This window comes from Balaenoptera borealis (assembly GCF_965194805.1).
Source record: "Balaenoptera borealis genome assembly, chromosome: 3".
NCBI lineage: Eukaryota > Metazoa > Chordata > Mammalia > Artiodactyla > Balaenopteridae > Balaenoptera > Balaenoptera borealis.
Window position 1 is genome coordinate 52512785 of NC_138866.1, and position 27480 is coordinate 52540264.

Sequence of the window (27480 nt, forward strand, 5' to 3'; positions counted from 1 at the left end):
GCAGATAGGCTGCCTAAAGTCTTACTAAGCTCACAGACACCCCAAAACACACCAACTGATGCATCCCTGCCCTTCAGAGGGGAAAGACTCAGCTCACCCACCAGAGCACAGTCCCTCCCACCAGGAAACCTACATGAGCCCCTGGACCAACCTCACTCACCAAGGGGCAGATGACAGAAACGAGGAATTTCGACCCTGCAGCCTGCAAAAAGGAGACCATAAATGCAGTAGGTTAGACAAAATGAGATGACACAGAAATATGTTGCAGATGAAGGAGTGAGGTAAAATCCCACAAGACCAAATAAATGAAGAGGAAATAGGCAATCTACCTGAAAAAGAATTCAGAGTAATGATAGCAAAGATGATCCAAGATCTTGGAAATAGAATGGAGGCACAGATGGAGAAGATACAAGAAGTGTTTAACAAGGACCTAGAAGAACTAAAGAACAAACAATCAGTGATGAACAACACAGTAACTGAAATGAAAACTAAACTAGACGGAATCGAATAACTGAGGCAGAAGAACAGGTAAGTGAGCTGGTAGATAGAATGGTGGAAATAACTGCCAAAGAGCAGAATAAAGAATAAAGAATGAAAAGAAATGAGGACAGTCTCAGAGACCTCTGGGACAACATTAAACACACCAACATTCAAATTATATGCATCTCAGAAGAAGAAGAGAAAGGGAAAGGGCCTGAGAAATATTTGAACAGATTATAGTCGAAAATTTCCCTAACATGGGAAAGTAAATAGTCAATCAAGTCCAGGAAGCGCAGAGAGTCCCATACAGGAAAAATCCAAGAAGAAACACACCAAGACACATATTAATCAAACTATAAAAAATTAAATACGAAGAAAAAATATTAAAAGCAAGCGAAAAGCAACAAATAACATACAAGGGAATCCCCATAAGGTTAACAGCTGATCTTTCAGCAGAAACTTTACAAGCCAGAGGGAGTGGCAGAACATATTTAAAGTGATGAAAGGGAAAAACCTACAACCAAGATTACTCTACCCAGCAAGGGTCTCATTGAGATATGACAGAGAAATTAAAACCTCTACAGACAAGCAAACGTTAAGAGAATTCAGCACCACCAATCCAGCTTTACAAAAAATGCTAAAGGAACTTCTCTAGGCAGGAAACACAAGAAAAGGAAAAAACCTACCAAAAAACCCCAAAACAATTAAGAAAATGGTAATAGGAACATACATATTGATAATTACCTAAACGGTAAGTGGATTAAATGCTCCAACCAAAAGACACAGACAGGCTGAATGGGTACAAAAATAAGAACTATATATATGCTGTCTACAAGAGACCCACTTCAGACCTAAGGACACATAGAGCTGAAAGTGAGGGATGGAAAAAGATATTCCATGCAGATGGAAATCAAAAGAAAGCTAGAGTAGCAATACGCATATCAGATAAGACAGACTTTAAAGACTATTACAAGAGACAAGGAAGAACACTACATAATGATCAAGGGATCAGTCCAAAAAGAAGATATAACAATTATAAATACTTATTCACCCAACATAGGAACACCTCAATACGTAAGGCAAATGCTAACAGCCATAAAAGGGGAAATTGACAGTAACACAATAATAGGGGGAACTTTAACACACCACTTACACAAATCGACAGATTAACCAGACAGAAAATAAATAAGGAAACACAAGTTTTAAATGACACAGTAGACTAAATAAACTTGATTGATAGTTATAGGACATTCCACCCAAAAGTGGCAGAATACACTTTCTTCTCAACTGCTCACAGAACATTCTCCAGGATAGATCACATCTTGGGTCACAAACCAAGCCTTGGTAAATTTAAGAAAACAAATCATATCAGGCATCTTTTCCGACCACAACACTATGAGATTAGAAATCAATTACAGGAAAAAAAAACTGTAAAAAATACAAACACATGGAGGCTAAACAGTACACAACTAAATAACCAAGAAATCACTAACGAAATCAAAGAGGAAATCAAAAAATACCTAGAAATAAATGACAATGAAAACATGACGACCCAAAACCTATGGGATGCAGCAAAAGCAGTTCTAAGAAGGAAGTTTATGACAATAAAATCCTACCTCAAGAAACAAGAAAAATCTCAAATAAACAACCTAACATTACACCTAACGCAACTGGAGAAAGAAGAACAAACAAAACACAAAGTCAGTAGAAGGAAAGAAATCATAAAAAGCAGAGCAGAAATAAATGAAATAGAAACAAAGAAAACAATAGCAAAGATCAATAAAACTAATAGCTGGTTCTCTGAGCAGATAAATAAAATTGAAAAACCTTTAGCCAGACTCATTAAGAAAAAAAGGGAGAGGACTGAAATCAATAAAATTAGAAATGAAAAAGGAGAAGTTACAACTGACACCACAGAAATACAAAGGATCATAAGTGACTACTACAAGTAGTTATATGCCAATAAAATGGACAACCTGGAAGAAATGGACAAATTCTTAGAAAAGTACAAACTTCCAAGACTGAACCAGGAAGAAATAGAAAATTTGAAAAAACCAATCACAAGTAATGAAATTGAAACTGTGACTAAAAATCTTCCAGCAAACAAAAGTCCAGGACCAGATGGCTTCACAGGCGAATTCTATCAAACATTTAGAGAAGAGCTGACACCTATCCTTCTCAAACTCTTCCAAAAAATTACAGAGGGAGGAACACTCACAAATTCGTCCTACAAGACCACCATCACCCTGAAGCCAAAACCAGACAAAGATATTACAAAAAAAGAAAACTACAGGCCAATATCACTGATGAACATACACACAAAAAATTCTCAACAAAATACTATCAAACTGAATCCAACAACACATTGAAAGGATCATATACCATGATCAAGTGGAATTTATCCCAGGGTTGCAAGGATTCTTCAATATATGCAAATCAATCAATGTGATACACCATATTAACAAACTGAAGAATAAAAACCATAAGATCATCTCAATAGATGCAGAAAAAGCTTTTGACAAATTTCAGCATCCATTGATGATAAAAACTCTCCAAAAAGTGGGCAAAGAGGAAACCTACCTCAACATAATAAAAGCCATATATGACAAATGCATAGCAAACATTCTCAATGGTGAAAAACTGAAAGCGTTTCCTCTAAGATCAGGAAGAAGACAAGGGTGTCCACTCTCGCCACTATTATTCAATATAGTTTTGGAAGTCTTAGGCATGGCAATCAGAGAAGAAAAAGAAATAAAAGGAATCCAAATTGGAAAAGAAGAAGTAAAACTGTCACTGTTTGCAGATGACATGATACTATACATAGAGAATCCCAAAGATGCTACCAGAAAACTACTAAAACTAATCAGTGAATTTGGTAAGGTTGCAGGATATGAAATTAATGCACAGAAATCTCTTTCATTCCTATACTAACAATGAAAGATCAGAAAGAGAAATTAAGGAAACAGTCCCATTTACCATTGCAACAAAAAGAATAAAATACCTAGGAATAAACCTACCTAGAGGAGACAAAAGACCTGTATGCAGAAAACTATAAGATACTGATGAAAGAAATCAAAGACAACACAACCAGATGGAGAAATATACCATGTTCTTGGATTGGAAGAATCAATATTGTGAAAACGACTCTACTACCCAAAGCAATCTATAGATTCAATGCAATCCCTGTCAAATTACCGGTGGCATTTTTCACAGAACTAGAACAAAAAATTTTACAATTTGTATGGAAACACAAAAGACCCCAAATAGCCAAAGCAGTCTTGAGAAAGAAAAATAAAGCTTGAGGAATCAGGCTCCCTGACTTCACACTATAGTACAAAGCTACAGTAATCAAGATAGTATGACATTGGCACAAAAACAGAGATATAGATCAATGGTACAGGATAGAAAGCCCAGAGGTAAACCCATGCACATATGGTCACCTTATTTTTGATAAAGGAGGCAAGAATATAGAATGGAGAAAAGACAGCCTCTTCAATAAGTGGTGCTGGGAAAACTGGACAGCTACATGTAAAAGAATGAAATTAGAACACTTCCTAACACCATACACAAAAATAAACTCAAAATGGATTAAAGACCTAAATGTAGGGCCATACACTATAAAACTCTTAGAGGAAAACATAGGCAGAACGCTCTGTGACATAAATCACAGCAAGATCCTTTTTGACCCACCTCCTAGAGAAATGGAAATAAAAGCAAAAATAAACAAATGGGACCTAATGAAACTTACAAGCTTTTGCACAGCAAAGGAAACCATAAATGAGACGAAAAGACAACCCTCAGAATGGGAGATCTTCTGCCCATTTTTGGTTTGGGCTGTTTGTTTTTTTGATATTGAGCTGCATGAGCTGCTTGCAAATTTTGGAGATTAATCCTTTGTCAGTTGCTTCATTTGCAAATACTTTCTTCCATTCTCGGGGTTGAGTACTCAGAAGACTTTTGCCTCAGTCTTCTGAGGGAACCCTCATGCACTGTTGTTGGGAATGTAAATTGATACAGCCACTATGGAAAACAGTATGGAAGTTCCTTACGAATCAAAAAATAGAACTACCATATGACCCAGCAATCCCACTCCTGGGCATATACCCAGAGAAAACCATAATTTGAAAAGACACATACACCCCAGTGTTCATAGCAGCACTATTTACAATAGCCAGGACATGGAAGCAACCTAAATGTCTATTGACAGAGGAATGGATAAAGAAGATGTGGTACATATATACAATGGTCTATTACTGAGCCATAAGAAGAAACAAAATTGTGTCATTTGTAGAGACGTGGATGGACCTAGAGAGTGTCATACAGAGTGAAGTAAGTCAGAAAGAGAAAAACAAATATATATTAACTCATATATGTGGAATCAAGAAATATGGTATAGATGATCTTATTTGCAAAGCAGAAATAGAGAACAGATGAATGGATACCAAGGGGGAAATGGGGGTGGGTGGGAGGAATTAGTAGATTGGCATTGACATGTATACACTATTGATACTATGTATAAAATAGACAACTAATGAGAACATACTGTATAGCACAGGGAACTCTACTTAGTGTACTGTGGTGACCTAAATGGGAAGGAAATCCCAAAAAAAGGGAATATATGTATATGTATAGCTGATTCATTTTGCTGTACAGTAGAAACTTACACAACATTGTAAAGCAACTATACTCCAATAAAAATTAATTAAAAAACAAAACAAAAACAAAGATGTCAGCAGGGCTGCTCCCTTATGAAGGCTCTAGGGGAGAATCTGTCTACTTGTCTTTTCTAGCTTCTAGAGACTAACTGTATTCAGCTTGTGGCTCCTCACTTCATTTTCAAAACCAGCAACGTTGCACCTTATCTGTCTTTCACATGACCTTCTCTCCTGTATCAAATCTCCTTCTCCCTCCATCTTAGAAAGAAAGATATATATGATAATATTTAGGACCCACTCAGGTTATTTGGAATAATCTTCCCATCTCAAAATTCTTAATTTAATCACATCTGTTAACTCTCTTTTGCCATATAAGATAACATTCACAGGTTCTAGGGATTAAGATGTGATCATTTCTGGAGACCTGCCACATATGCCAAGTGTCCTAAGAGCAAGATTGGAAATGAGAGGGGAAGAGAAGAGGAGACACTGGAGTGTTCTGTGAAATTTCATTTTTAATAATTTACAAGTGTTCAGTCAAGAAGAAACAAACATGAAGCCAAAGCAAATATACAAAATAAAATTTCATTGTTATTTTTAGGTGTTTTAAATGTTTATCTACGTTTGAAAGGGCAGACAACGATAGAGAATCCACTGTGGTCTTCAAGTGGGAATAAAGGACAACGATGGAATGAGGCACATGTTAATATATATCCAATTACTTCATTTCAGGTAAGAAAAGAACAATCATGTCTGCGGATATATTTTTGCACTTGAGCATAATGTTAAAGGCAGATCTTGAGCAAAATTAGAATGCGTATGCAAAAAATCTGACATGAGCATCACAAAAATCACATGATTAAGTTTCCCTTTAGTTCTAAAAGTTGTTTTATAAAGAGAAAATGTCCTTTTCTTGTATTAATTAACATCTATCAAGTAATATGTTTGAATAATTGTCTATCCGAATTCAAGTGATTTGCCTGGAGAAAACGTAATTCGTTTCTATAAAATCATATGTGTGTATTTTTTTCCTTGAAGACAAACAACATAGATTCTTATAATAAAGGAAGCTGGATAATCAATTCTCAATTAATCTGTTTGAATTTTACTTGATGGAATTTTGTATACTTTAGCAAAATGTGTCTCTTTGAGGTAATGTCATTTTAGTAATTTATTACTTTGATTATCAAAGTTAGAGAACTTTAAACAAGTTACTTTTATTTGTTTTTATATAGAAAAGAAGAAAGGCTTAGATAGGATTAAGAGAATTAGCTGCAAATGTATAACAAGAATTTTAATGATTATAGCAATGGTCATCATGGCTAGAAAAAATTTTTCATAAACTATTTTAGTGGAGAAAATAATGTAGTTTTAGTGATTTTAGTAACTTTATATATGTATTTTATATACTCAGGCTGAGTATGTTTTTCTACTGGGGATTTCTTAATTTCATTTCATGGCATTTAGTAAGGGTATAGAAATTCAGAGAGCTTCAATTATGCCAATTTTCAATTGGTGGAATGCTCTCTTCTTGTAACTTAATCTATAAAATTCTAATGACTGATTTAGAAATTACACTTCTAAAACTAACCAGGATGATAAAAATGCATTCAGTTGTTCACTCTGGTAAAGAATAACAGAGTAAGTCCTAGCTGATTATCTACAAACACATAAAAGCAACTCAATTCACAGATCCTAGTAATTATTTTGTTTCTATGAAGAATAAAATAGTTGAAGAAAAAAAAATAAAATAAGTTGAATAGAGAATAAAAAAGAATAAGAAGAGAGAATAAAGAAGTTGAATCTACAGCAACATATCATTAAACCAAATTAAACTGAGAAGACAGAATTCCAAAGCATTACTGATAAAAGTAACCTTAATATTAAAATGTACATACCTCTATAGGCAGCAAAGAACCTTTCTTTCTAAAAAAATGATGTTCTTCTAGACATATTTTTGCTTCCTATGTCACTGCCTTACCAACACAAAATTTTTAAGCCAAAAACATATAAAGTAAGTATTTAAGGGACTAGTTATATTAATGTTTCCTTCAGGATAATCCTTTATTGCCATAGGCATCAATTCAGTAAATGTTTATTGAGTACCTTCAAGACAATCATTTATTGTCACAGACAACAGTACAATAAATACTTATTGAGCTACTACTGTGTGCCAGGCACATTGCTAGACATGAAGATTTCATAGTGATTGTTTACCTCAGATTGATGGAAATACACATCTAAACACATATATCACATACTGTAATAATTGCAGTAATAGAAATATGCACAAGTTTCTATGAGCACACCTAATCAACAAGAAGAGTATGGAGGAGAGTCAAGAGAAGCCTGTTACATGGGGTGAAACCTGAAGAGAGGGATTGCAAAGTAGTAAAAGGTCTAATATTAATATTGCAGCAGAGTTCAGAGTAAACCAAGACATGGAGGTCATACATCACAGGATTTGTCAGAGAAACAGAGAGACGTTTATCTGGAATTTGGTACACAAAAATAGATCAAAGACTGATGTGAGATGAGGTTAAGGAACCTCAAGAGCATAGGCACTGGGGAGTTATGGAAAGATTTTACTCAGGGGATGACATGGTGCATCACTTAGGTTGTTGTATGGAAGATGATTCAAGGAGATAAAATCGGGCCAGCAAACCAGTTAGGACACTCATAAAATCCACATAAAGGATATTGAAAGGAAAAACTAGGGAAGTGGTATAAAGAAAAGAGGATGGTTTCAAGATATTTAGGTATAAAAACTAGCAGAACATTTTTATGTTGGGAATTTGGGAAGTAGCCATGAATGACCAAGAAGCTTCTAACTGGGGTGTCTTGAGTAATGTCTGTTACTTTATCCATTACCTTAAATAACAAAAAGAGGAAAAGAGACAGGCTTCAGGGATGATTATGGTTACTTCTATTTTGGACATGTTAATATAAAATGCCTGTGGAATATCCTCTTAAAGATGTGCAGAAGGTTATTGCGTATGTTTTCCTGAAGCTTTGGGGACAAACATTTTTGTAGGTCATTAGGCTGTATGTGCTGCGTAAAACTCTGGGAGTGGTTGATATTTCCAAGGAAAAGTGTACATATGTGAACAGTGATTAAAGGCAGTGGAACCACACAGAACACTAACCAATCATTAACATGAACTGTGGAAGAGGAGCTTGATCCTAAGTAGTATTTTTTAGAGTTATAAGGAAGGAGATGGAGGAAAGTTTGGTTCTCGCAGAATTTAAAGACTGTGATTCTCAAATTGGAAAGCAGGTCAAGTCCAGTAGACTCGTCGTTACAGAGAGTGCCCACTCTTAAGAAATTTGCATAAGGTGGTAAGGAAATTGCAAAAACCACCATCTTATCTAAAATTATTTCACTGTTCACAGTTAATAGAATAACCTACTGTCTTCACATTCACTAATCATTTCTTTTGCAATGTCTAATGTGCTTTCAGCCCTACTCAGTGTATTCTTCATCTCAGCCATTATACTTTCCATCTCTGTAAGTTCAATTTGTCTTTTTTAAAAATACATTTCATGTCTTAAGTTAATGTTTTGAACCTATTAAATCCAATTATAATAACTGTCTAATGTCATTGTCTGCTAACGATATCATCTGTGCCAGTTCTTGGTTGGTTTTGATTGACTGATGTTTTCTCATCTTTACAAGTCATTATTTTCCTGCTCCTTTACATGTCTGGTAGTCTGACTGGGTGTCAGACATTGTAAATTTTACCTTCATAGTTGCTGGGTACTTTTGTGTTTCTTTATTCTTGAGCTCATTTGTGGATGTAGTTTAGTTACTTGGAAACAGTTTGATAATTTTTATTCCTGCTTTCAAGATTTGTTACATGAGACTAGAATGGTGTTTGATATCAGGCTGATTATTTCTCAATACTGAGGCAAAAGTCTTCTGAGTACTCTACCCAATGCCTCATGAATTATGAGGTTTCCCAAGTTCTGTGTTAGCTGGGCACTGTTACATTAAATGCGTCCCCCTGGGTCTTTCCCAGGTCTTAGGCAGTTTCCTCACATTCAAGGCCTGATCAGGACTTTGCTGAATACTTGAGGGGTACCCTCTGCAGATGTCTCTTTCTCTGCAATTCTTTCTTGGCTGCTATTCTACCCTGCATATTCTAGCTGCCTTGGATTCCTTGGACTCTCAGCTCTATCTCCTCAACCCAGATTTTCTACCAGGCTCTACCTTTGTTCTGCTTTCACCATAGTCTATAAATTCTGTATAGGGCAGTCATAGGGCAAACCTTGTTTGATTTCTATCACTCAGGGTTCACTGTTCTTCATTACCTGATGTCTAGTGTCCTGAATACCATTCTTTCATATACTTTGTCTGGTTATTTGGTTGTTTCAGTTGGGAAGATAAATCTGGTTTCTGTTACTCTAACCTGGCTGGAAGCCAATCAAAAAATGAAGATTTTGAATCAATGAATTTCTAAACTATTTAAATTACCAATGGGAAATGAAGATAAATAAAACCATATTTTTATCCTGGATCTCTAGGTTCTTATTTCTCTGAGATATTTCTAGGTCCATTGGCTAAGGACTTTCATTTCATAAATCTTGATTGTTCAAGGAAATGCAACTGCACCATCCTACCCCATTTTTTAAATTTAATTTTGTTTTCAAGTTTCTTGTTGTTTTCAACTTTTTTCAGACAAAGTATTTTTTTCCTCAAAAGTCATTTATAAACTATCAAGCTTTTCAAAAATCTTGCTTTGGTGTGTGATGCCTACCAGAAAAGCATGGCAAAGAAAAGTATGGAATATATTACTGTACAGATTAAGCTGTGAGAAGTTTTAACATTATTCAGATGTAGATTTGTGGCATCCTAGAATGTCTTTAATTCAAGTGGAAAGGTTATCTCTTACCTCTTGGAATTTTAAATGAAATATAAGTGATTTTGAGACTCTGTTACATTGATACATTTTATGTTTTGTTTGGAGTTGTATGCCTTCAAATTAGTTTGATCCATAAACCCTTTAAAAAAACAACCACTTGCAAAGTTCTTTGTCTAAGTGTGTCCAATTAGTTTGCTTAGCTGAAAATCAAATTATTGTGTAGTACTTTTTCAGGCAAATAGAAGTTTTCTCCTACTGAAATGTCTTTTGGGGCTCTTTTTCTAGAATTAATTTAGCATGATCGGTGCTTGTGAGGAAAATATATTTAGCTGGATTCAGAAGGATTTTTGGAAAAAATTTCCAAAAAAGTAAAATTAATATAGTGTTAGTCTTAGAATGTCACTTTTATTTTATATCCTACACCAAGGAAAATATTTAACTATCCTTTTAAATGCTTTACTTCTTTCACAGTACATTTCAAATGTTTTGTGAGGGAAAAGTATAGAGACATTATAACACCATCTCTACATTTTCTTAGGTATAGGTGAAAAGAATTCTGTAGATCTTCTTATATCCTCATTTAAAGATTTGAAAGTACGTTTTGAGACAATTTATCTTAAATCACACAAATCCTTAACATTAAATAGGGATTGGAAAAGAGATTATAATGCTCTCATTACATCATGCTGCCTTTATATATTTCTATGAATAATAATAATCCAAAAAATATCGTCCTCCTTAGTAGACATTACATGCTCGTATAGATACATATCTGACATTCTAAGCCAAATTCCGGAGCAATTATAGACATGATGATGGCTCCTGAAGTAACTATTGAAAATATTTTCTAATTGCAATTCACAATGCGATCTAGTTCTGTTTTTGCCAACAGTCAAAATCTCATGTTATTATTTCAGATTAGAAGCTTTGACAACCAGCTGACATTTATCCAGCAAGCTGAACTGGCAGTCTTGTGAAGTTAAACTCACTGTTAATATTTATATAGTTTCTCCAGAGAAAAGCTTAGGCAACTCACCTGGTTTATTATGTTACCTCTCTTCAAATCTCTTCTGTACTGGTTAAGGATAGTTCTGCTCTTTGCTGGTAAGAGGGAAAAAAAAAAAAAAAAAAAGATAGTTTAATTATTTGCTGAACCTGTAATAAAATAAAGGTAAAATTGTTAACGTTAATAGCTATTTTCAAATTTATTCACATCCTAAAGTTTTTCCAAGTGATGTACACTGTCAGTTTTCAAACTGCATTCCAAGGCTTTGGCTTTGCCTTAGCAGTAATGATCAGAAGCGATGTCTCTCGTCAGAAAGAAAACAATTGCAGAGGCACCATTAATGTTGAAGTCATCATCAGAAGTGCGTTGTAGTCTTTGACTCCCCATTTACTTTTACTCATTAGTGCTACATGTAGCTCTTCCTCCCTTTCTGAGGAATTATATTTGAACATAAGCTTTTACAGCATCATCTGTATCTCCCTATATATTGACATCTATATCTACATGCTTTAAAGCATTATAAATAAATGTAAGAAACTGTCAATCGATGAATTGAAATAATTTTGTGTAGTGTAATTCTAATACAGAAATTCACATACATTTTTTAAACTCCCACTTGCATTTACCCACCAGGAATTAATTTTCTGATCATGCAGTATTTCTTGCATATTAAGTTTGCTGAATTGCAGGTACACACTGTGAAAACGTTACAATTTTAAACTTGTTTCAGTTAAGGGAAACCATTTTAAGTAAGATCAGTGTGATTATGTGTGAAGAACAGGTTTTGCATAATTTGAACCCTCTTTTTAGGAGACCTAAATGTCAACATTTTCTCCCAGAGAATCTAGATGCCATTAATTCTGTCTTCAAGGCAATTAAGCCAAATGCATTTCAGAAGTTTTGAAGAGGAAAAGAACATAGTCTTATCCTTGTAATGTAATAGTAGTCAGAATCATGATGGTACTTCATTAAAATATGACATATTTAACCTATTAAACTAGAGAGCATTTCTTCTCTGAGTGAATGTAATTCAGACTTTTTTCATTGCATACAGATCACATCTTCCAAGTTGAGATACATCATATTATAATGGACTGTTATAGTTTCTCATCTTTGTATGTGAGAAAAAAGATGTTTGTCACCAAGGATTTATTTTTAAAAGCACTTGAAAGTTTGGCCAAGGTACATTATTTAAATTTAATACCTATGCATTTTATTTCTGTTATCTATCTCATAGTCAATAACAATATAAGGAGAAAATACCCCTCTAGGTCTTCATCTCGAAGCCGTTTATAAGTCTATTAGAATCTATAAAATCGTGTTATAATAATTCTAGTTGGAGTTCAGAGCATAAACAGAACAATGCAATAAATATTTCTTTGTGATAGTCAAATGAGTTAAAAAACAATCTATATCTTCCCAATAACAAAGCTGCTATGGAAATTAAAAGGAAACAAACCAACAACTACAGAGTACCTTTTTCTTTCTTCATGTTCAAATAGGACCCTGAGGAAGACTACGGTATTTCTCTAGCCTATTGGATTGGATTCCCTATCATCACAAGATTTCAAATACATATTAAAAGTACCAATTATATAACTGTACCAAGAGTTTGATTGTCAAAAGTTATTTTTATCATCCCAGTAATAACTACTACTAATTCTCTGATTTATTTCCACACAATAAGTAAAACACTGCTACACTTGGAAAGTAATCAAATTGCTTTATTCAGTGACAAACTGTATTATCTATAGTTGTGTAGATAAATGTAAATAATAGATTTACAAATCAGTCAGCTTTTATTACTGTAACACTTCATCAGGATCACCGAGGGATGAAGTATTCATATAAAAGAATGTTCTAGATAGAGGCAGCCCTCTGTACATATGACAGTTCAACTTTTGTTGATTTGTATTTCTGCTGTTCAGCTAACTACACATTTGCGGTCAACATATTGCCAGTAGGCAGGCAGCACACATATTAAATTCCATCAGTCAATCTACTCTCTGATGTTTACCACCAAAGTCTCCCCAGCACTCCCTCTCAATCTGACCACAAAAGAAGGGTGACAGCATCCTTCACAACCTCGCTGCTTCAAGACTTTTGTTTTTAGCACAAGCCTAGGTTCAGCCTTGGGTTTTTGATCAAGCTGCACAGCGAGGCAGAAAGAAGGAAAGAAAAAGAAAATTAGTAGGAAAAGTAGGAGTGTTTAATACTTTAAAGTCAGTAACAGAAGTTTTGAAATGCTTTGAGCAATGGCAAGATCATTCCAGGGAAAGAAGCTTTGAAAAGTTCAGGAATGATTTTGAAGATTTAGACATTTTAATTTTTATTTTTAAAATAATGCCATTATTTTATATTGACACTTATCTCCAGGTAACAGCAACTTATTAAGTGAAAATAATTGTGTACTTTAAATAAGAAAAACTGTGGATCATTTTATTGTCTACTCGCCTCTACATACCTAAGATGGAAAAATCCATGTCTCTCAAGCGTGTTCCTCCAGCATCCTTCCCAATGCAAGGATTATGACTTAAGCTTCATCTGTTTAGATTTCAAGTGTGAGCAGGTGCAGAACATTCTAACCTACCCGTATTAGCCTTTTCACCAACATCTCACTTCCCACACAAATCATACTGGAATGCCATCCTCTTATCTTTGCCATGGCCACATTACAAATCCTGTATTCTGTTCTACAAGCAGTGTTTACTCCCTTTCTCTTTCTACTCCACCTCTTAAAATTAAAACTCTTGGTGATTGAGGCAGTTTCCTCTTCACCATACCAAATTTTTCTGACTAATACATTCTTATTCCTGCTTCCCTCCAGAATTAAACTTGACCGGGAGGAAGAAATCTACCATTTTATTCCATTCAATCCTTTAAAAGACCTGCATAAAAGAAAAATTTGTGATGACAGCCCTCCACTTTCATTCAGTAAAGTATTAGTCTTGGGGGCAAAGTGGAAAATATTTGTTTTTGTGGAATCAGACACTTATAGCATGAATCTTTGAGTTCTGACTTTCTCCAAGATAACATTCCATTCATGTTGTTATCTTCAGGAGAGAAGACTCAGCATCACATGACTGAAACTAAGAAGGGGGTGGGAATACTATTGATTTACTCTTAGCATTGATTCTCTACCAGGTAAGCAGCACATATCAAAAACAGGAAAAAAAAAACCCAAATACTTAAAAACCCATGGTTAGGAAAAAGGCAATGCCTTCTCACAGATAGACTGCTGATAGGGGCAATTTATAATGACCCTAAAGAACCATATAATAATTGTGTATAATAATCATATGAAATTCAGCCTTGTTCATCTCAGCCTTGTTCAGAATAACTGAAAATAATTTTAATGTCTAACAATAACAATACATGCTGGTTAAATAAATTTTGTTGCATCCATAACATGGACTATTCTGCAGCCATTAAAATGACTTCTCCTTTTCCAAATTCAGTGCTCTTGAATTTTTTTTTTTTTTAAGTGAGAATTTAATGTATTTTGTGCCTGATTTCTTTTTTTTTTAATTTTTATTTATTTATTTATTTTTGGCTCTGTTGGGTCTTCGTTTCTGTGCGAGGGCTTTCTCTAGCTATGGCAAGCGGGGGCCACTCTTCATCACGGTGCGTGGGCCTCTCACCATCGCGGCCTCTCTTGTTGCGGAGCACAGGCTCCAGATGCGCAGGCTCAGTAGTTTTGGCTCACGGGCCTAGTTGCTCCGCGGCATGTGGGATCTTCCCAGACCAGGGCTCGAACCCATGTACCCTGCATTAGCAGGCAGATTCTCAACCACTGCGCCACCAGGGAAGCCCCAGTGCTCTTGAATTTTTATACCATTCATTTTTTTCTTTAATCTTCTCTCTTGCAATTTAAATAGTCCTCTGAGGGCTCTGTAGCCACTATCCAGATACCTTCCAAAACACCACACTAGCTCAAATGCAAGTTATCATTTCCAGGCAGCCAAATTAATGCTTCATTCCTGATTCTATCTGAGGATGGAGAATTCATATACTGCCAATTTAGTTCTAAATATTTTAACTCTGGTCTGCCATTTTATTTTGGCTTCAGTGACAAGACTAATTGGATGCCTTTCAAAGAAATGGTTTTGAACACTTTATTAACATACTTATCTCAACATAGGTAAGCAGGAAACCCTCTCTACACAAATTAAATATAATAATAATATAATAATAAAAACTTCCCAAATCTTTTTCTCTTATCAAATTTTTCCCTATCGTGCAAATTATTCTTATTCTTAAAGACCATATTTAAGTGGGGGAAAGGACTCAATACAAAAGGTGATAACTAATGCCTCTACTCTCCTACTTAGAGATTTCGATTGATAAAATTATGATAGCATATCAGAGAACAATGGTAGCCTTCACAAAAGTAGTGTAAGTTCTCTTAAATTCATCACAAATTTGCCTTTAAGGAGTCATATTAAGGTACTTTGAAAAACAAAAATTTTGGCATTGATAAAAACAGACTTTTACTCCAATTTGTTGCAATGAAATAAGGCTAGAAATTGTATTAAAATACACACATTAGTTTGATGTTGAAAACAGTTATTAGGCTAATTTTTCTTCGGAAAGAACAAAGTAGATATTTCATTTTGGTATGTAGAAATTTTTCTGGGAATATAATCACTACATGCATAGGTTATTTTTTAGTATCAAAAGAATTAAAAGGTTTTACTGGAAGCAAGGAGTAATTGTGAGATAAGACAAAATTTTAGAAGACTCTTATTTCTATAAAAATGAAATAAAAATTTGCTAATTGTCCTTATATTGACCTTGTATCTAGAATTTAGTAATAAATGGAGACTGATTTCATTCATCTATTCTTTCAACACTAATGTCTTACCTCAGTGCCAGCCGCTGTTCTAGATACCGGAAATTCAAAGGTCTGCCGCTAAACACTCAACATAAGTAAACCCATAAATATCTTCAAGGGTTTAAAAACAAAGCATATGGGGAATATGATGAATTTATTCACTGTATTTGCAAGACATCAAACAGTTTTACAGAGATGGTAAACCCTTGCTCTGTGCTTCATTAAACATAATACTGTCGCAGTGAACCCGGAACTCATTCATCATAAAATATTTCTAGAAAACCAGTGTTATGGGATATGTTTAGAAAACATTGGAGGGAATCTATTTCAGAGAAATATTTCAGAGAAAAACTTTTCTTTACCTCTGAAAACAAAAAGTGATAGGATTTGTAATAGCTGCTTTTATTCTGTTATTCAATTAAGTTTAGTTTTGTTTTAAAATTGACACAGAGCTTGTAATATGGAAAATTGTGCTATACAAGGAAGATCCTATTGGTTTTGTTGAGAAAGTTTATGCTTTTTGCAAGTAAGAATTCTGAAGACCATCAATAATAAATGATGCCAGGATTGTTGTCAATTTTAGGTTTGTCTCCTCGATTTCTCAATAAAAATTCATCTGCAAATCAAAGCCCTACATTTAGGTTTGTTTCATTCATATTTGTAGCTCATTTTTGAAGGTATTCGAGGTCCTGGCATAGAAGGTGACATTGCCATTGATGATGTATCAATTGCAGAAGGAGAATGTGCAAAACAAGACTTAACGACTAAGAGTAAGTGTCTCTTCTTGGATCATTTGGTGTGATGTTAAAGTAATGTAATGACTATTAAACTAATGTGGTCTAATTGTTAAAACTAATTTATTTTTAGTTTATTTAAAAATTTCCTGTGCATGAGACCCTAAAATTTTAATTATATTTTAAAATCAAAGTATGAAATCCGATGGTAGGCATTTGAACTCAGTTATTCGACCTAAAATGAAAGTAATTTTGATTTAGGTCTATGTAAGGCAAGCACACTTTGGTTTTTAATTAAGATTTTTAAATATTCTTAATTTATATTATTAATTTCAGAGGATTTTTTTCACTTTTATTAAAATATTTGGCTAATCTATATACTCAGCACACATTTATATAGCCATGGCTGTTTTTATTCCTCCGAGTTTATGAATGTATTTTGTAGGTCCAACTTTTGCCAACCATTTTAACAGATTCAATATTGTGAAGAGCCTTAGTATATATATTAAGTAATGGAGCAGCCTAATTCTTTTCTGGTATAATTAATCTCCTTATACCTGCATCACAATCTTGTTTAGTAATTTGGTTTCACTTTTTATTCTAGTTTGAATATTATGGTATAATGATATCTTCAAATTGTATGTTTTTCACCAAAAATCCATTTTTAGTAAAAGAGCTATAAATAAAAAATTATAACTAATGCAAAAACCATCAGAATTATGTGTTGGGCTGTTTCTTAAAATCCTCATTGTATTATTCATGTGAAGGTGAGAAATCTAAAATTATACTTATGAAAAATTCCTCTAGTTGAAGGATTTTCATAGGCCCACCTAGAATCTTTAATTTTGTGGTCATTTAAAGAGGTATCAATCAAACTAAATATATACAAATAACTCAATTATTTAGTACTTACAAAAAGAGCATGAAAATCCACTTTGTATAAGTCTAGAGCAAATCAGAGTCTTTGTTAATTGAGTATTTTTAGTGAGAAATTATATCAGTCTGGATGTTGAAAGTCAAATTTGTACAACTACCCAGTGATTGCTCATATGAACTGAATTGACTCCATTTTTAAACATTGTTAGGAGACAAAAACTAAGACTGTACATAACAATGAGCCATTTTGCCCATAGTTTTCACCTTCTTGTCATTACACTTAGCATTTCAAGTGGCAGTTTTAGTAAAAGTTTCTCCCTGTGTCTGGCTAATTTTTCTTTAGAAAACCAGTAGCTATATCCAAATGAAGTAGGTTTGTCAAATGCACAGAAAAGCAAGCATTCTTCTCAGAGGAAAAAGGGATTTCTTTTGAATTTCACAACATGAATCAGTGATAGTAACATATACTATATTAACTGAAGATAGCTACCATCTGATACAGAAATCTTACATTTTGATAATTAAATAACTGAAAATTAGTATAAATAGAATTAAACTTTCCAAATGAGGAAAGCAAGAGAACATAATTTACTCCCCAAAAAGGAGAAAGCAGAAATGTAGCCACAGTGAAATGACTCTGAAAACCCATAGGCACTTTATTGTTATACAATAGAACATTTTCATAATCAGTTTTCTTCTCTTAAACTACTAAATCCAGGAAAAAGTGTGACTATTTCAAGTAAGAAATATCTATGCTTATTGGAGGTATTTTTATTTAGCCTCTGTAAATCAGAGGAAACAATTCTAATTGAACAAAAACATTTTCTTTGGTATGAGAAAATACTCTGCTACATTTGTATCTCTTTAACTATAACTTATTAAGTTCATTTTGATGAATAGCGTTTGTGGAATCTTAAATTAATGTTAAATTCTAAGTACAAACCAGCTTGGAGGCCAAAGGACTCTTCCTAAACTGCTCAGGCTTCCAACCCCTCTCCGGTAGTAAATGTAGTACTATGGCCACACTATCAAAAGCTGAGATTGTCTCTTATTTTCAAAACCCAGCTCGCTCCTAGGTGGGAGCCATTGTGTAATTTAAGGCAGGTTAATGAATTGTTGGGTTTGCCTATGTTAGTCCTCCTAGGTAAGCTATACATTCTAAGAGGTATCATCTGTACATGAATTTTACTTGAAATACCAGCTACAGTAGGAATCTCAAAGCAGATTGGTGAAAGAGCTCTTTTAGTTAGAATGGACTTCATAGCACTTTTAAAAATTACACTAAGGAGAAAATTATTTACCCAATTTATAGATAATAGACTGATCCTGATATGTATAATCCACTGTTTGCAGTAGTTAATTTCTCTACCCATAACAATCCCTACCTGGTTTTCATAAAGAGTAGTTTTTCTTTCAGTGGTCTTTAAGCTTAAACATTTCTGAAAGCTTAAAAAGCAAAAAAAATGAAGCTGCCCTTTTAGATTTTTGAGAATTTTCTATGTGTGCATGCCTTCATGTGGCTAGCAGAACTCTGAGGTTGAGCTTAGCCACAAACTCACATAAATATCTTCTGAACAGGTTTTCGTAGCATAGCATATCAATTTAAAATCTGAAAATATTTTAATTTTATCAAACGCCTCACCATGTATTCAAGTTATTTTCCTTTTCACTTGTCTTGGAAGTGAAGCTGATAAATAAAACAAACCAAAAAACAAGTGTTTTCCAAAAATATCTTCCATATACTAAAATTGTTTTATTTGTTCACCGAAGTTGTATTGGTAGGTACATGGAATACTTACTCTCCTTTTTAATGATTTCTTGGCATTTACTTCCCTTGTCTTTAGATTCCGTTGATGGTGCTGTTGGAATTTTAGTACATATATGGCTTTTTCCAGTTATCGTCCTCATCTCTATCTTAAGTCCTCGAAGGTGACCTTACCCTGGCAGAGGCTATAAAAGATTCACCAGGCACTGGCATGAAGAAAGAGTCTTTGTAAATGGACATTGAAAAAACAAACTACCAAAGATTCCTCCACTGACTACTGACTCAAAATAAAATAATAAAAACAAATTTTTTAAGCACTGGGGATAAAAAGACATCATGGAAATATAACTTATTCCGCACTACAAATAAAAGAAAATCTTGACCTGAGTAGAGAAGAGACCTTCAGGTGCTTTCGTGGCTAAAAAGATTACAGCGTCATCTGGTCATCTGGTTGAACTCGAAAAAAAAAAAAAAAAAAAGAGCTATAGAAATCCTTGTCAAAGCACAAAGTCATGGCTGGTTTTGTTTCAAATGAATAGTTTGCTTGTTACCATGGAAACCTAATGGCCTGCCAACAAAAACCTCACTGTAAACAGGGTACGTGAAGAGCTGGCATTTATTTTCCTTTTGAGAAGGTTTTGCATAGAGAATTAAATAAATGTAGGCCCTTTTACCTTTGGTTGTTACCATTCCTTGAAAATAACCCGAACTCAGAATTATTTACAACATTCTTCTTCCTCCCCACCTTATCCCCATCCCACCTTTATTATTATTATTTGTTTTCCTCCCATGGCTAAGCTAGATAACTGTATGCTGTCTCTTTTTGCATGCACTACTATCCAGGATGGTAAACCTGGGCTTACATATTACACAGGCTTATCGGAGTTTGCTTGCGGCCACTTGAACACCCAAACTAAGTCATCTGTTCCAACGAAGAAACCAAACCATCACCTTTTATAAATTGCCATGGAAACCAAGTGCCTTCAATGAAACAAGCCTGAATAATTTTCAACTCAGAAGTTTGCACTGCTAAGAGTGGTTTGTGTAAAACTGTTTTATAAACAAACTACAGAGCCTAAATGTGCAAATTACAGGCAAGACAACAAAGCCGCTTCTGAAGAAGAAAGGACCGAAGCTGCTGCGTAAGCCCATGCAGACAAGATATTTGTTGTTTGACCTCCTAGACAGCCATGGCCTTTCGGCTTATTGTCCATTAGAAAATAACTTCCATTGAGACCAGACATGGGAGCAACACTTTTTTCTTCCAGGTTATTAAATGGGTCAACCAGAGCAAAAGGTTGTTAAGATAATACTTAGCGCAGAAGGTGGTGAAACAGGAGTGATTTTTTACTCTAACCTCCATTTGAAATGAAATTGGCCCTAGCTTTAGAGGGAACAAGAAAATGTTTGTGATTGCAGTACATACAAACTCTACAGTGGAACTGGGCCTGAAAAAATCTGGCTTTATTCTAGACACTGAGGGTAATATGCCTCTGCCCTTTAGTCAGACTCTGTGAAAATTGTGAAATATTATTTTATTATTTTACCGAGATTAAAAAACACTTTTACAAAAAAACAAAAACCTGTAAAAATGATTTTGAGGACAAATCATACCTTTAACCAGCCAGTTTTCCAATGCATTGTAAATTTCACTTAAACCTGTTGGTTATGAAAATTTGAAGATCTTTTTCCTTAAATTATATCAGCTTTTAACTTCATTTAAAAAGACTTTTGTCTAAAGAAGAATATTATTATTATTATATGTTCTTTCAACACCCCAGGATTAAAAAAAAAACTGATTATGCAAGTAATTGGGATATAAGTATTAAATTATAACATTTGCAAATATTAATATAAAAAGCACAACAAAATGTAGTGGAAAAATGACAAAGCTTGATTTTTTTTAAAAAAAATTCTGTAGAAATGTTTGTGCAAATTCAGTAATCCAACTTAAAAGATAATTTTACAGCTATGTTCAATAAAGCCTCTTTCCAGGTAAGGTATGAAAAGCAGTATGTGTGTTTGTTGCACGATGTTCACTTATCACCAAAATGAGACTAGTTATACAATTTACTGGTTACGTCTCCATGGGATAAATCTTCAGTGCTTCATATACTTTAATGTCTGCAGGAAGAAATTTTGATAGGAAATCTCTGATGCACTCTCCCTTATTTGTAATAGTTGTAAAAAAAAGTCAAACTTTTGAAAGTAAAATATGAAACAAATATGAACTTGGAATTTAATGTGTATTTTCATAGTTAAAGAGGGAACCAGTCTGAATATCCATGTAATGGTAGAATTGAGCTAAGCCATGTTCTTTAAATTAAGCAGAATAAATAAATGAATTTTATAACATATTTGAACAAATCAGACATATTGAAAGAATTTCAAAATTATAGTCACCCATCTATTTTATCAAACCAAAGAGATTAAAGTAAAAATATTCAAGGCACTTAGCTTAATATTTACTAAATCTCCCTTCACCTTGACTTCCATTTTATGTGGCAACTAACCAATTCTCTCCACTATCCCATATTAGCGGATCATATTTTGAAATTGATTTTCTGCGTACTCATTTCTGATAATATCAATGAAAATGTTCTAGATCAAAAGAGAGGCTTAACTCATTGCCGCCTTCTTTCCCTGATCTTTGAGTGAGGCTTTTGCAAAAAACAAAAAAAAAATCTGCATTCAGAATATTTGGATATACATGTGTCCTTTCCAGGAAAATAATCAAGTCTTTTCTCCTAAGTAACCCTGCACAAAGAAACTGCTGTAAGCAAAAGATTCAGTTCTCCTACTAAACATTCATAAAATACGAAAGTCTTTCCATAACCTTTCACACAGTAAGAATACACAAGGCTTCAGAAGTTCATGAGAACCGGCTGGTACTTCAAAAAGTAATTTTGATTAAATGTTTGAGAAATTGCAGATGAGTGCCAAGAACAAAGGGGTAATCAGAAGAACTGCAAAGCAATCAACTTTACTGATGTGGTAATAAGTTAAAATATATAACTTAAATGGGTTCTGGATCACTTATATAAACGAACAAACTTAGAATCAATGTTTTTCACTCCAGAGCAAATGTTTAGTTGCTGTAATTGAAAGGCAATGGATAAAAATGCAAAAATTTTTTAAAGGTCAGCATATGTGAAATGTAAATTAAGTATTCCCTTCTTTAATATTAGTTATAATAATGACAACTTTAAAGCACTTACATGTTTACCAACTGCCTTCCTTTTCCTAATACTTTTTTGTATATGAGTTGAAATCTCCAATGTATTCCCCCTTTTCCTTTTTGATGACACATTTTAAGTGTAATTGATGGCAATATTTTGTTGTTGTTGTTGTTGTTTTTCTTTCGTAGGAAGGCATTAGGCAATGGAGCTTTTAATTTCCTGGGAGAAAGATTATATCATGTAATCTCCTACTGCCAGTAGTTGATCCCAATTAATTAGAAGCATTACTTTTTTTCATCAGTTCAGAGATGATTGTTTCTCCACATTTTAACATCTCTGCAATCAGGCTATTTTAATTATAATTAGCAGCATTTCTGTGTAGTGATATATAAAATAATAGTGCATCCTAAAAACATGGCATCTTAGGTACTGAAATTCACCAATGTTTCCAGAAGTGTCAAATCATGCCCAATGTTATTACTTTTCAGTAGTAATAATAGCCCCTTCGTATTTGTAGGACTATATTAAATACTCATTGAATACACATTATTTAAAAATAACATAACTTTTATTTTGTGCTTTTTTAAAATCTGAGTCTTCTCTTACATGCATTTTATACATACCTAGCCCTGCTTTCTGTCTTTTTCTTTTTTTCCTGCTACCTGTTTTTTAGTTCTATTATGAATTACAATATGCCATGTATCCCTGGATTAAAATGTTTTCTGGTTTTATGTGCTTCATAGCACTTAGTAGGTTGGTTAGAAGTTTGGACTGCCATTAAATTTTCTTTAAGAGATTTGAAAAATGCCTGGTGCATCACAATGTCATGTAATAGGCTAAACTAATGGTACTTCATTTCACCTACATCACAGCATCAACTTTGGCATAGCAATGAATTGTGATAATTACAATAACGAGAATTACAAACCATCTGGTCAGTTATATCATGTTACAAATGGTAAAAAATAATGCCATTCTTTACTTTTATAGTTTAAAATATGACAAAATATGAATGACAGCTATACTGACTTTTCACCAAACATGCATTTTTATTTTAAAGACTTTATAATAAACCTATCTGTCAAAATGTGTAATTTGAAGAACAGTTAATTTAGTTCTATACTTAAGACTGTATGAAACTGGCTGTGGTGTTTGTCATGATCTATTTTTGTTTGTTTTGATTAGTGATTTGAAAGATACTGATAGACTACATAACCTGAGTTTGATAGAATGCCTTCAAAGGATTCTATTGAATGCATGTTCTTTATCAAAAAACTTTTTTTTAAATGTGCCTTTCAAAGATAAGAGCCTCTCAACAGACATTTAAACTGGAAAAATTTTATTCCAAATTCATTTTCCTCTTGAGTGATGACTACTTCTTACTAATTGCTTCGTCTGCATCTCAACAAAGCAGAAGGTATACTCTTCTTGCAACTGGGTAGTTGATGTCAATGAGGAGTTATTGCATTTTCTGTGAAAACAATAAAATCATAGGGTTCAATCCCAAGCTATTTCCTTTCCGACAACGTTCCCTTTGTGGTTAACTAGCTTACTTAGTTTTCTTAGTGCTTATTTTTAAAAAGCAATGTCTCTGGCATTTTCTACTTCTACTTAGAAAAGCTACCACAGAATGATCAGAACTTTTTTTCACATCCGGTATAAAAAGTTCTCTGCTGAGTATCCATAATATTTATAAGTAAATATATATGTTATTACATAGAAAAAGTAAGACCTAAAAACTTGAAATTTTAATGTGAAATATGCCAGTTCAGAATCCATCTATCATATGTTTATGTCTGTTTGGAAACAGAAGTGAAAGTTAGGGAGAGATAAATATTCCATATATTTGTATATGGGCTACTTTATTGACACTATTAATATAAAGCTTAATAAATTATGATTGGTGATTTCATTACCGTGAACCTACATTGAGTATATTGGAATTAAGGAATTGGAATTCAAAATTTGAATAGGGCAGGGGTTAAACTCTGGGTAGAAACTGAAATAGTTTTCTTAAAGGAATATTTACAACTGATTGAATTTAATTTCAATTGTACTAATTTTCCATAAGTTGAGCTAAAATGTATTCTTATTTTTCAATAAAATGATGGGAAATTTTATGAAATAGGGATTAGCGTATTAGTTTCAGTTTGTTTTCGTATGGCTTTTAATTGTTGTCCTGGATTTCCAGGATATCATTTTTATTTCTTGAGACATCAGTATATTTAAATGTATACGTTTAATCAAATATACATTGTGTTAAATTCATATCGAATATTAGTTACATTTTAGATCTCCAAGTTTAGATTTAACTTACTTTTCCTTTTGATATTTTCCTTCTGCAGATAGCTGTATGTTATTTTCCCTTGGATTTTCTTTCAATAAATGAAATTATGTTAAATACTCTGTTAGTGTTTTGGGGAAATTTCTGCTGTCAATAAGCACTGAAGTTAGAAACAAAAAAATATTTAGAATAGCAATTATATTTGCAAATTAAGATGAACATGCCATCATTTCTCTCACTATTAAAAAGCTTTTATAGACTTAACACTGCAGTGGAGCACAATTAGCCCGTTAAAGATATGTGTTGATTTTTACATCCTTTGTGAGGGATGATTTATAAGATTGTGTTAAACAGGTAGGCACTAAAATCTTCCTGAATGAACTGTGATTTAAGAATGATGGTTCAATTTAGTAACTGTGGGCTTCTGTATGGTATGTGAATAACTGACTGCAGATTAACAGTACTGCTGTTTTCCAGGATGAAAGTTTTAATCACATATTTCACAGGGACACTGTAGCCTAAATGCGGGCCTTCCGAGGGAAATAAATAATACTGCTTGACAACGATTTGAGTGAACCAAATTATAAATGGAATCCTAAAACTTGCTTATTATTGTTTCCCTACTGCCTATTTAGCTTAGTTTTTTCTTCATCTTTGTTACTATATCTCTAAATATATCCATGAAATTTTGGAAATACAGATACAATTAACATTAACAGACCTATTAACCATCCTTAGAAATCAACTCCCTAACTGCTCCCTAAGTGCATATTAAAGTACTGTTTATTCTTCATAAGCTGTTTTGCTTAATAGTCAAATTAGGGACTTTGTCCATATTTGATTCCTACAGTATTTATATTCCATTAAATTATTCTTTAGTAGTCTGCATATCTGCTTCCCAGCTGAAGTTGTAACCTCCTCCATGGCAAGGACTATGTCTTTTTACAAATTTAAGAGCTTCCAACTTACCTAGGTTCTATAGAGATTATTGAATTAATGATTACTGGATTAATCCATGATTTAGACCTACATTTAGAATGGAACTTATTCAATGAATGTAGGAAATAAGCAGCAATATCACCTTTCAGTTATAAAATCAATGACATTTCACGGACAGAAGACATCTCCTATGTGCTGAGAAAAATGAGGAGTCGAGGAAAATGAAAGGTCAGTTTAAGCATTTCCAACACAATTTTCTGGCACTTCTTAGTTTAACAGAAAATGATTGTATTTCTTAATAAAAGGGCAAACGTTGTTAATGTTTCTGCAAACAAAATCATTATATGGTTAAACTAAGGAAAAGGAGACTAATTCTGCATGTTTTGTGTTAGATGCCATCCTTATACATGAGAATAATATGACATAGAATCTCTTCTTTTAACCAAAATGTATTAATTATAGAATATTATGCTTAATTTTACATTAGGGAGATCACGTGAACTAAATTCAAAGTCTTAGCTCCTTTGTAGAGTTTGTTGCAGTATATATGTGTTGGGATCCAGTCATCCACTAAATATGATATGAAGTATATTTTAATATGCAAATATTTTAAAGGGTTGTATAATAATTTGAATTATAAAACACAATTATAAAAATAAGAAGATATTTATTTAGTTCTTGGTAATATTTTAGGTGCGAAAACTAGATTCGTACATATGGGACAAAATAATGAGAAAGAAATTAATTTTCAAAATTGGTAATGGTGTTGAACAGAAACGACTATAATTTTATTATTTTATTTTGTTTCGGCTTTGAATTATATGTCTCAATTTCCAAAATTGACACAATTCAGCAGGCTAATGAGCCCAAAATAAAAGATGGTACAGTGCTAGTATGTGGCAAATAGACAATAATTAATAGTTAATTAATTTACAAAAATAAGTAGTACACTGTTATAATTTTTTAATGAAATAAACATGCATCTTTTCTTTTTCATTTAGTTTTTGGCAATATCATGTACAAAAGTGGGATTTTATGTGTACTCAAAAGGCCTTTGCAGTGCAGGAGTATCTGAGGGTACTGGAAGGGTATCCATTCTGAATCAACATCCCACACCAGGCATGAGATTCCTCACTCAGCAGTCCCTTCCTTCATGCCTGGTGTTGCTTTCTCCATTTAGTCTTCTTTCAAACTATAAATATTCCCATCAGGAAAACATATTAGTCCCTAATATTTGGGGGTAACATTTTATCAGCTCACAGTCTTCAAATATCTAGCAAAATTGACAGAAAACCCTGGACCTACTGGAATGGGCTAAGGAACAGGAAGGAGATGCATGCAGAGAGGAGAGGTACAGGATTTCAAAGACCATTCATTTCACAGTTTTCCTGAGGACAGGTCCAGATTACATATCCAGTCTATAAAACAGAGATAGAATGAGAGGAATGTCAGGCTGTCAGACCCAGGCAAAGGCTCAAAGAACAGAGTGAGAGAGCTTCTAGGACAGAAACATAAACAATGAAGTCACAGAGAGGGGACAATGTGAATAGATGTGGATGATGCATTTAAAAAATGAAACTGATCAAACTAGATTTTTCACGCTAGTAGAAAGGAGAGAAAAGGAAAATTACATAACTAGATGCATTCTGTAGAGGGACATAATCTAAAAAATGAAAATAAAATGTTTAGATCAAGTAAGTTTGAAAAGGAACTACAATAAATATATATACAAATATTCACCACATGCTCCTGCTTTCTCTTCTTTCCTTTGCAGTGACTATGGTTACAACATGGCTTCTCTGTCCACTTTCTCCTTCCTGGTTATGTGGACTCACAGTACGTAGGTTACTTCTCTGTAAATTTTCC

General features: G+C 33.6%; 1 protein-coding gene across 4 annotated transcripts in view; it reads left to right on the forward strand.

Annotated features, from left to right (window-relative positions):
• MDGA2 (MAM domain containing glycosylphosphatidylinositol anchor 2) overlaps positions 1 to 25771 on the forward strand; it is an 830366-nt gene extending 804595 nt beyond the window's left edge. For 2 of the 4 annotated variants that reach the window (XM_082383805.1, XM_082383803.1), the window contains 3 exons: positions 5737 to 5867; positions 16502 to 16607; positions 19292 to 25771. In XM_082383805.1, the coding sequence (XP_082239931.1) occupies positions 5737 to 5867; positions 16502 to 16607; positions 19292 to 19380 (326 nt within the window). In that variant the 3' untranslated portion in view covers positions 19381 to 25771. Of the gene's footprint in view, positions 1 to 5736; positions 16608 to 19291 lie in introns of those variants that run through there. The other 2 variants (XR_014242273.1, XM_082383804.1) reach the window with 2 other exon arrangements.
• Positions 25772 to 27480: the final 1709 nt, after the last annotated feature.